The sequence below is a fragment of the Rhinolophus sinicus genome, linkage group LG11 (genome assembly GCF_036562045.2).
Source record: "Rhinolophus sinicus isolate RSC01 linkage group LG11, ASM3656204v1, whole genome shotgun sequence".
Lineage (NCBI taxonomy): Eukaryota > Metazoa > Chordata > Mammalia > Chiroptera > Rhinolophidae > Rhinolophus > Rhinolophus sinicus.
Window position 1 is genome coordinate 79881728 of NC_133760.1, and position 12024 is coordinate 79893751.

At 41.0% G+C, this 12024-nt stretch overlaps 1 protein-coding gene across 1 annotated transcript in view; it reads left to right on the forward strand.

Moving 5' to 3' along the window:
- The first annotated feature begins 2957 nt into the window (after positions 1 to 2957).
- SAMTOR (S-adenosylmethionine sensor upstream of mTORC1) overlaps positions 2958 to 12024 on the forward strand; it is a 107584-nt gene continuing 98517 nt past the window's right edge. Inside the window, exon 1 of the mRNA XM_019714252.2 lies at positions 2958 to 3244. Within this exon, the coding sequence (XP_019569811.1) occupies positions 3085 to 3244 (160 nt within the window). The 5' untranslated portion in view covers positions 2958 to 3084. The remainder of the gene's footprint in view (positions 3245 to 12024) is intronic.

The window sequence follows — 12024 nt, forward strand, 5'->3', positions numbered from 1 at the left end:
CACTGGCCACTAATATAATTGCCATGGCTATGCTAGCAGCAAATGGGGGCTAGCAAGAAGATGGTGGCTGAGCTAACAAAGGCGGATTGCAGAGAGGCAGATGCCACCAGCGAGAATATAGTGGGTATGACTCCCCAACCTATGTCTCTGGGGGTGTTCCTTTTTGGCCTCGCCATATCCTGTGTTCTTATGTGGGGAGCAGGAGCAGACACCCTGCAGGCCGCCTTGCATAACAGACCACTGTCACGTGGAGTGTCTGGCATGGTTCCATCTGGGGTCTCTACTCCCGCTCCCCACGTAAGAACACAGGATATGGCGAGGTCAAAAAGGAACACCCACGGAGCCATAGGTAGAGCAGTCATACCACTATAGTCTCTGTCATGCGGGAGACCTGGCGGGGTCTCTGCTCCCGCTCCCCATACAAGAACGCAGGATATGGTGAGGCCAAAAAGGAACACCCACGGAGCCATAGGTAGGGGAGTCATACTAATATATTCTCACTGGCGGCACTATACTCTCACTGGAGGCTGAATCCACACTGTCCGCAAACCGCCATCCACACTTGCCAGCCCAGCCACCATCTTCTTGCTAGCCCCCATTCTTTCTCTTCCTCCCTCCTCTCTCTAGCGTAGCCACAGCAGTTATATTAGTGGCCAATGGCTCACTGGTTACAGCTGACGGCCAACTAGCCACAGCTGATGGCCATGCAATCACAGTTGGCCATTTACTACCTGAGCCAGCACCTGTCTATATGAGGCCGAGAGCCTGGAAACTACTTTCTGGGGCTCTGCCCCCACAGTCTCCCTGACAGCTGGGTTGGAGACACAGGAAGCAGGAGCCACAGGATCCGCAACCCGCTGTCCCTTTGTCTCTGCCAAACAATCTCACTTGCTAACTGCAATCCGCCTCTCTGCAGTCCGCCTCTGCAATCCGCAATCCACACTCCACCACGCCATGCCACGCCAGGATGCCACACCAGGATGCCACACCACCACACCACCACACCACTTTGCTAGCTTAGCCACAGCAGTTATATCAGTAGCTAATGGCTAACCAGTAACAGCTGATGGCCAACTAGTCACAGCTGATGATCATCTACCACCCGAGCCAGCACCTTTTTATGTGAGGCCGAGAGCCTGGAAACTGCTCTCTGGGCTCTGTCCCCACAATCACTATATCCTCAATTTATTAAGCACTTTTGTATAATTTCTCTTCATAATTATAATTAGTTCTCTTGAAGTTTACCTGTGTTTGATCTGCCTCTTCACTGTGCTTTAGGGACACATCTTCCATCTTTTAAATTCCACCAGTCTTCTCCCTTCACCTCCTCCCTCCCATTCCTCCATATTCTGGAGAGTGTGTATACTGCTTTATCCTTCAGGGTCTTTATTATTCAGAAGGTGGCATATAAAACAGTTACAAAACGCAAGCTTTATTCATAGTTATGAAGTCATTGATCAGAAAGTTATTGCAACAATTTACAAACAATGTCAAGCAAGCAATAACTGCAGTGCAAAGGTATGCTACAACCTAACACAGTTTATTAAAGGCTCTCAGCCAATGAATCTCTGATACTGCAGAAGTCTCAGTACTATTTCAGGAGCTAACTGCAGTGTCGTGCAGGGGACCCTGCTCGCTGCTCCATTTGTCGTGCGGGGCGGCCCTGCTGGGTCTCTGCTCCCGCTCCCCATACAAGAACGCAGGATATGGTGAGGCCAAAAAGGAACACCCACGGAGCCATAGGTAGGGGAGTCATATCACTATATTCTCTCTGGCGGCATTATACTCTCACTGGAGGCTGGATCCACACTGTCCGCAAACCGCCATCCACACTTGCCAGCCCAGCCGCCATCTTCTTGCTAGCCCCCATTCTCTCTCTTTCCTCCGTAGCCGCAGCAGTTATATTAGCGGCTAATTGGTTAACTGGCTACAGCCGAAGGCCAATCAGCCACAGCTGACGGCCATCTACTACCCGAGCCAGCACTCCTCCACGTGAGGCCGAGAGCCTGGAAAGTACTTTCTGGGGCTCTGCCCCCACATGCAGTCTGCTTCTCTTTGGAGAGCAGTGTTCCACCATTCTGCTACGTAAATCAGCAACCATATTCCCCATGAACTTCCTGAGAAAAGAGTACTGTGGGAGGAACAGGTTGCCAAACCCACTTAGGCACACTCCACCAAATTAAAAGTTGGGAGGTCACCCAAGCTAATGCGAATTAGAGCAGGACAGGATTCCTGTAATATCCGACCCACCACAAAAGCTCTTGAGGGCATCTGTTGTGGGGTTTCCATCTTTCCTTTCCTCTCTGCCACCATCTCCTATTGCTCTTCTTGGCCCTCTCCCCTACTTTCTGTGTCTTTCCTTGGCACTGGCACTGTAGACATTAGCCATTGCCGGCCCGTTTGTTAAATCGGGAAACCAGATTTAACCAGTACATGGAAACCAGACTTCTCCTTGCTCCAATGAAAGCATCCCTCAAAGTGTAAAATTCCACTGTTGCCAAGTCATCTCAAAAGCGTTTCCCATTGCTACTCAGCTAAAGGAAACCAACAAATGACAAGATGCAACGGAGGCTCAGGTAGGGGATCCTGACCTCATCACGCCATAATGTAACTGGCAGGCGGTGGAATGGATGGAAGACGTGAGAAAGCTGGACATCAGAGGTCCAACCCAAGCGAATTTAGACGCGCAAGCGCGTGGCGCCGAGCCCGTCTCCCGAGGCTGCATCACGGCGCCTGCGCATAGAATCTGGGGAGGAGCGGGGAAGGGGCAGGAGCAGTGGGCCTTAGCGCTCCCACCGCCTCAGCTCCTCTCAGCTTGCAAGCCCCGCCTCCTCCAGCTGCTCGCCTTCCCAAACAACCCGGTGGGAACCCCCCCAACCCGGCGCTCTCCGTCTATTGGCTCTCGGCCTTTTCCGTTTCCGCCCAGCCCTCGGTAGTCCACCAACCAGCTTGTGCGCTTGGGTAAGCTCCCCCTCAGGCCGTCGCTCCGGCTCTTCTACCTCCTCCCGCTGCTGCCTCCGCTGCTGCCTCCTTCCCCACTTCCTTCGTCAGGGTCCGAGGGGCGGCGGCGGCGGCAGCAGAGATATGGAGCTTGAAACCGGCGGCCGAAGCGCTGCTCGCGGACACGGCGCTGGATTCCCGAGCATTCCGCCGCCCCGGGAGCAGGAGCGGAAGCTGGAGCAGGAGAAGCTGTCCGGGGTGGTGAAGAGCGTCCACCGGCGGCTCCGCAAGAAGTACCGGGAAGGTAAACAGCGAGCTGAGCGGGGGGAGGGGAGGCAGCATCGCCCCCAGCCCCTTGTCACCTCTCCACTCCCGCCAAGGGGCCACCATTACAACCTGAAAGAGCTGCACGTCAGCCCCTGCCAGTGACGCTCTCCCAGGCCCGCTCTCCCACTCCCTTCTCGGGCGAGTCCTCCGTCGGCGTCAGGCGCACTCCTCCCGCCCCTTTTTCGAGGGCCCTTCAGGAGAGTTCCAGGCCTGTGGAGGAACTTGAGTGAGGCCCCAGCCCTAAGTGCCAAGATTATTCTCACGCACACAAACACGCACACCCTCATGGAGATTGTGGAGGTCGCTCGTTGCGAGAGACGTGAAGGTAAAACACGACGGCAGGTAAAATCCATCTGAGAAAGAAGGACTGAAAGAGAATCCTGAGTTGCCCCCTCACTCGCTGACGCGTGACCAGCCTGTTTGATTTGCTGCCGGGTCAGACCGCCTTCCTAGAACCTCATTCCTACGGGGTTAGCCAGGCGGTGCCCGAGCTTCCTCGCACTGGCATCCAGGGCGGCGAAGTCCGCAGGTGTCCAAAGGGGAAGGGTCTCCATCCCTGCCCTGTGGTGAGGTCTCCATCCTCACCACACTTAAGATGCTCGACCTTGTGTTTGTTTAGGCGGAGGAGGAAGAGATCTGGAACAGGTTCTCAAAATAGCTGTTAGCTTTTGAATAGCATCCTAAGGACACGGATTCCCCAGAGAAGCCAGCCGTCGCTGGGAACCCTGCTGTGGAAGATCTTAAGCAAAGGAGGAAGCCTTAGTAGCTTTTGCTTGGCCTAAGGAGTGTTTATAGTTGGGGTCTACAGTTATCCTTGGCACTTTTAAATATAGGCTGTTTTACAGAGCTATTTTATAATACACTGAATGAAAATTCCATTTTTGCATACGCTCAGGAGAAATTTCTTCTAAAGACCAAAATGAGGGATAACTCTCTACTTGGTCTGGATTTAGCTTAATTGCAAACTGAAAATTGGCAGTCTTTTAGTGTTAGTCTTATACTTAATTTAGGATTATAAGCAAAATTATGATAATTGATGGAACGGACGCATAAAATCATGTTACTTTTGATTTACACTTTTCAGTTACTCAAGAAGGTTAAAACTGTCTTTGTTCCTTTGAGCATAGTTGATGTGTTTCATTTTTCAAACTTTAAATTCAGTTTTCTTCCCTTGGCAACTCACGCCTAGCTATTTAAATAGCTGCTTAAATAGTATTCTCAAAGATGACCTGTAGTTATTGTTTAGTAGGTAGCAATAGAAGAAGACTTACCAGACATAGTTAAGATGTTGAAATTTGTTTCTTAAAAGAATGTTTTAAACCACAGCCCACAATTTATTCAATAGAATGAGTAGTTACCATAGCGACCATTGCATCATTCTTGATATTCAGAGAATGCACTTACATAATGGCATTCGCTATAGATTTTCACTATATGTTGAGAGAAATGAAGAAATAAATGGACACTTTATCATGCTGTATTGTACAAATTTAAGCAAGTACATATTTTTAAAGAAAAAAATGAGGCATGTAATTAATTCAGTTACTATTTTTACCTTTCTAAATAATTTTATTATTTACTCATAAATTAATAGATTCCACTTAATTAACACACTGCTAATGTATCATCGTGTCTTCAAGTGCTGTTTATACTTGTTTAGTTCCCACATGTTGAAACTTGTCTTTAAGCCTGAATATTAACCAAAGAAACACTTGTTCATAAGGAGAATTGGTAGCTGGAAGTTACCAGAGCTAGAATAGATACACGTAATTCATAAGTGAATGATCTAGTGTGCTTCTAGGCAGGTAAAGTCCTGGCAGTCTGTAAACATTTGAATGAGACTGTTCTTTAGGCATTTTAATGCCCTGAGTTCCACCAATGATCTAGAATTCTCTAGGCTTTATTCCAGCAATATACAAAGCCCAGTCAGTGAACTAACAAAAGTAAAAGATCCTAATGAGCATGCCTTCGTACCTTTTTTCTCACATGTAGGGCAAATCTTAGTTGTGATTTGACAAAAATCAGTGAAAAAGCCATCTGTGAAAAAGACTGATTATGTACAAAATAATCCCAAAGAAATAATTTTTAGTGTTCTCCTTTGAGATCTTAGTATTATTGTAATGCTGATGGTTGGTCCCCAGTCTGCAAACATTTTTACACGTCATTTGCAAGTCAGTTTTGGTCATGAAATAATAATATAAATGGTGCTTAGGTGCTGGGTCTGGTTAGGGAGGCCTATTTAATCAGTAACATACCTGAATTCTAATACCAGTAACTGGAAACTATACTCCTTTTATAACAATATTCCTATAAGAATATGCAGTGAAAATTCCAGCTTAGAATCTTGGAATGTTAGGCTAGAAGGAACCTTAGCATTTATCAGTGATTCCCAAGCATGGCTGATCAGTAGACTCATCTTGGGTGCCTTTTAGAAAATTCCTGCATTCCATTTCAGATGTATATTTTCAGAATCCATATTATGGGAACTGGAAATTTGTCAACCAGATTTTGGAGTGGTGCCCTAAACTAGTTCCTTCCTTTTTCACACAAGTGAGCTGAATCCCCAAAATACTAAAATAACTTGCTTGAAGTTTAGATAGTTCATCATTAGCACTGTACATATTTTGTAGGAATAATAGTTTTTTTCTTCCTAATTCCAAGCCATTAGGTGACTCCAGATGCTGGAATGGGAGGGAAAATGAGAAATAGGAAGCAGCTCTAGAACTTGTGTTAGGTAAGAGGATATAAACGGATAGGAATGATCAGCTGCGCTGAGGCTATGTGAGCTGTGGGTTTTGGGGGGAGAGATTTGGAAAGGAAATAAGTTGGGGTAGAATGATGAAAGGCAAAAAATTCTCTGGATGGTAAGGACAGGAGTAAGAACTGGATCATGAGTGCATGGTTGGATAAATACAGTTTTTTCTTATCTCTGGTAGTGAAATTGAAAATGAAGCAGGGGGAGAAGGTGAAGGGATTAGAAAGTGCAAATTAGTAGTCACAATATAGTCATGGGGATATGAAATACAGCATGGGGAATCAAATTGATGTAAAGAGTATGTAGGGTGCCAGATGGACACTGGACTTAGGGGGATCATTTCGTAGTCTGTGTAGATGCCTGACCAATGTACTATATACACCTGAAGCTGAAGTTGAATAATATTGAATGTGAACTGTAATTAAATATACCAGGCGGTGCCAAAAAAATGTATACAAGTGGACACTTTGGTCAATGTTGCTCAAGCAGTAGTTCGCCATAATCAGAAGTGTCTGGACGCTGATGGTAACGACTTTGAGCACCTCTTGTAACCACAGAAGTTAGATGTGACTTGTATTCATCTTTTGTTATCGGTATGTATTACAATTTTAATATAGTTTGCCTTTCTTAAAATGTGTATACATTTTTTTGGCACCCTCTGTATATGCATACATATATTTAATTTTATATATTTAGTTACACATATATTTCTATAGTCACAGGATGTGGAATACAGCATAGGGAAGATAGTCAATGGTATTGTAATAGCTATATAAGATGTCAGAGGGTAGTAGACTGCGGGGGGTCGGGGGAGGTTATCACTTTGTGAGGGGTGTAAATGTCTGTTACTGTTGCTTTGTACACCTGACACTAATAAAAAAAATGAAACAGGGCTGAAAATGAAAATAAGATTTTTCTGCTGTGGTAGAGAAAGATTTCTCTCCACCCTTACCAATCCATTTATCCAACTGATAATTTGTTGATGAGTAGTCTTGGGGTGTGGGGTAGTGGATAGACTAGTGGTAAAGACTAGCAAGTACATTTAATGCACTCTTCTTTTACCACTTTCCCATTCTCTACTCCATTTCACTGCCTGTCCTGTGTCACCACTTAGAGATCCTTTGCCAGTTTGTATAAGGTAAAGTGAGAATTAGAGGTAAAGGTCAGTGTTCCAGGTAGTGCTGATATTTGAAGCAGTTACCAAGAGGAAATGGTAGGGAAATGTTTAGCAGTGGTGATGACAAGTGATGTTTCTGGTGTCAGCCATTTATAGATAAGGGACAGTCATTTATTTATGTATTTTTATTAAATGCTCGTTTTTTTAAATATTGGGGTGACATTGGTTAGTAAAATTATATAGGTTTCAAGTGTACAATTCTGTAATACAATATCTACATATTGCATTGTGTATTCACCACCCAGGGTCATTTCTCCTTTCATCACCATATTTTTGACCCCCTTTATCCTCTCCTACCAACCCCCTCTCCCCTTATCCTTTGGTAACCACTAAACTGATGACTGTGTCTGTGAGTTTTTGTTTCTTTGTCTTACTCGATGAGGGATAGTCTTTTAGATTGAATTTATATGAATGGAAATATGCTTGCAGATATAGGTGTCTTCTGTCTTTGCTATACAGAATTTTAAAAATATAATCTTCGTGTAAACCAAAAAATATTTTAAATATATCATATGCGTTGTAGACAGCTTTTAAATAAGAAACAGTTTTGCTCTCTGTATCTAATTCAGAGCTGAAGTAGAGCCATGTGTATTTTCAGTTGTCTTTGTATGGTTTTTTTCTGTAATCCTAGTCACATAATCCCGTTACTAGAATGATTGTTATTTTGTTTGTCATCTCTTTCTCCAAATTTAAATCATGTAAAAATTCCAAGAACATATAAAGGCTGTGGTTTTTAGGAATAAAAGTATGATCTTCTTTCAATTTAGTTTTGATTTTTTAACCTATCTTGTGACTGTCTTTGCTTTAGCAAATTTCATCAGTTTATTCATTCTCTGAATTTATTTTATATATCAGAATTGATTAAAACATTTCATCACATAAACCCATGCAGTTTATAAGTTAATCAGAGAGAAACAAAAATACACATTATTAACCTGTTAACAGTGGTATTCTCAAGATCATGGATTATGGGTGATCTTTATTTTTACTTTCTAGATAAAAAAATTTCACATTATTTATAGCAATGATAATATAAAAGTAGTAAAAATAAACAAGACAGATTACTGATACTGAACCAGAAAATGAGAACACAGGATGGCTTGGCTCTGTAGGCTAAATCCAGAAAAAATTGTGTTACAAAGATTAACAATTATGAGCAGCATTTTAAGACTGAACAACTAAATCGCCAAGTTTAGATGTTTAATTCTCATTGATTATTCCACTTCTTGTTCAGTTTGAGATAAATGGTGAATTTGAAAAGTTTAGGATAAGCTGAAAAATACATTTGTGATTGATTATTCTTTAGCAAACACCTAAAATAAGACAATTGTTGGGGGGAAGGGAAAAACTTTTGAATTAGAGAATTTTAATTAAACTAAAACCAAAAGGTCTAAAAATGAAGGAATGAATGTAATGTTAGTGTTTTTCCTAAAACAAAGTTTTGAAATTGTTTTTAAAATTAGGATAACAGACTGTTTATAATTGAAATTTCCTTAATTCTTTTTCTTTCGGTGGCCTTCAATACTACTTTAAAATACTGACGAAGTCCATGATCCCAAGACTTTGAACAGGTTCTTTTTGTTCTACTTTTTTTTCAAGTGAGATTTTACTCTTATTTCTTTACATGTTTTTCCCAGTCACACTCATTCTGATCTAGAATCAAAAAGTGCTGCTTTTTGTGCTGGAATTTTTCCTCAATCAGCAAAATTGGGAAGGTAAAGACTGTCTGCAGAAAGGTTTGTTAACTTTGTCCTAGGAGAGTTACAACTGCCATTCTATCAGGGTAAAAAAATGAAAAGGATTTAATAATCAGTAACACTAAAAGATAAAGGGAATAGTGACTGATAAGCAGTCAAGTCAGTGAGGGCACACAGTATAATAATAGCTACTTGATTTTGTTATTTTAGTCATCTTTGTAGTAAGGTATCTTTTTAGGGGGTTTTTTACATTTCAAAAGATAGAATAAAAATCAAAAGTATTGGTATAGATCCTTTGATTGTTTTGTGGAAAAAGTAACAACAAATGTACTGGATCTTAGCCTTAATTCCACATTAGTATCATCTCTAGAACTTTGTGGAACACAGACATCTCTATTACATAAAAGCTTCATAGATTATACAATGGACAAAGGGGTTGAAGAACACTGAACTAGATATTAGAGAAGGAATCTCGAAGAAAGGCGATCAGCTAGGAGACTGATATTAACTTGATGTAGAATTACTAGCATAAATAATAGTAATGATCATGAAAACGGAGAAAGATAAAGACTTTTTGAAGGTCAGAATGAGCTGTTTTATTGAAAGTAAAGCGTAAGAATCAGATAATGCCAAGATTTCTTGTCTGGGGAAGTATAAGTAGCCATTACCATCCAGTTTGGAAATGTGTGTCTTGGGATGGGTACAGGGAGAAGAGAGGAGATGGACAAATTGGCTTATTCTAGGTATAGTAGTAATGATTTAGTTTGGAACCTGGGAAGTGTAAGATTGGAAGCCCTCTCTGTGGAAGTTGAACCTTTGAGGGCAGATGAACTGACCAATGGAGTGATAATAATGTATCACAGAGGACAAATCCTTGAAAGACACCAGTAGTGTCTAATTTTACATTAGTAAGTGCTCCTCTTTCTACCTTCTGCTCCCATAGCACAGTCGTGCTTGCCTTGTATTTATCACGTAACCAGTTCACTTGTCTATCTTTCCCACTAAAGTTTAGTTCTTTGAGTAGGACTCTGCCTTTTATCTTTGCATCCCTAGTACCTAACACCATGCCTCTTAGATTTAGGACACATAAACACACACACATATAAAGAAAGAAGCAAATACAGATATTTCTAGATAGTTGAGTCTCATCTTTTAATATTCCTAACTTTTAAATTTTAACTTTCGGATATATATATTTTTTTGTAATGAATGTATGGTCATATCTTCTTAAATTGAGTACATTAGATTTATAGCCCTTTAAAAATAACCCAGATTATCATTGTGAACATCATTCTATTTTCTATAAATAAAACTGTAAATAATGGAGACTAGATACTGAAAAGTACTTCGCCTTTAACATATATTCGGTAAATATGTGTTGAATCAACTTGTTTTACTGTATGCTGTGAATTCTATTTCTCCTCTCCTTATCTGCCACTCCCCCTTCCTTACCTATTTGTTCCCACGTACCAGTGTCAGCCAAAGATTTTTAAAAACAATAAAATTTTGCCAATGAAAAATGAGAACTGATAAGGATATTGCAGTGTTGCAATGGTATAATGTGTGTTTCTGTGTGTGTTGGTATTAGAAGATGGTAGTAATATTTTATATGTTTGTATATTTACTTATATTTATATACTCTAACGTCACAGATAAAAATTTTGCAACCCCAATATCAATCTCCTAAACTTTGGAGGTGAAATTTGTATACTACTAGTTGGAAAATCCAAACACATGAGATCCACTGATCTAAACTGTACTAATTTATTGTGCTTTAAGTGTAGATATACTGATGCCCATTGCAAGGGTTATTTCAAAATAGATGGTTGCTTCCCAGCTTTTAGAGGCGCATCTGCTCATCACTTATTCCCATTTCCGGAATTCCCAGAAATTCCTCTACTTTGTAGAAATTCCTGTTCCTATTTATACAGAAATTAAGTCCCAGAAGCTTGTTCATAAATCTTTTGTTTGCACTAAACAAACGATCTGTGTGGTCCTACATATATTGGTAAAGTTGCTTCACAAAGGAATAGCAGAAGTTGATGCCATTGATTGACTTTTTAAAATTCTATTTCTTGTACAGAATGTATTCAGTTTTACATTGTGGATTAACTATTTTTTTTATCATAAATATGTTCATAACAGAGTGCTCCAAACACAGAAGACACACCGTGGGCCAAATTGTGTTTATATTAAGTTTTATTCATGGAAATTTGACTCTTCCAGTTGCCCCTCATCTCACTGTTCTGTACATTATTTCATTAGGCATTTGAGTTTACAACCTTGCCATAGACCTATGATTTTGAGCCATGGAAGCACAGTGCATTCTTCTGGGGAGTACTGAAATAAATCACCAGTTGCCACTGCAGACCAATTAAATGAAACTTCTGGGTGATACCAGTGTGCAGCCCGAGTTGAAATTACTGCCAGAAATCTAACAAATAATACAGTTGTAGCGATTAAATAACTGCCTTTGACTGACAAAGACTACTTGTTTGTGGCTAGTAGAATCAGACTTCGCGCTAGAGCAAAGCTTTGTTCAGATCCATGAAAGTTCATTAATTAAAAACTCATAAAGCGAGGTAAGGTGGTCTAGTAGTTAGAAGCATGGACTTTGACACTTGACAGCCAGGTTAGATGTGTACTCTTGAGGAGGTGACTTAATCTCTGTATCTCAATTTCCTTATCTGTAAAGTAAAATATCTGCCTTAATGGGTTAGTATTAGAATTAAATGAATTAATATTTGTAAAGTACTTAAAACAGCATCTGGCACATAGGAAGCATTAAGTTTGTTAAATATATAATTAAAAATAATAGAGGTGTATCTGTAGTTGTACTGTCTGGACTATAACATTTAAGTACTATAACATCGAAGATTGAGCGGTCCCTGGAATTTCTACCTCAACTATAGCCTCTTCAGTATTAGAATGGCTGTAACTTTTTTTTTGCCTGCTTTTGCTTCTTACATTTCTAAGTTTTTATATAAAAGGTCTGACCTCTTTAGTACATTATAGTATTGGGTTTTTTGCCCTCGGAGAAAGGACTAGTCGTAGCATGTTGTAAGATACAGGTTTTCAGGTAATTTCTTTGTTTGAGTCTCAGGAGCTGCTTCAACACCAAATGCCTT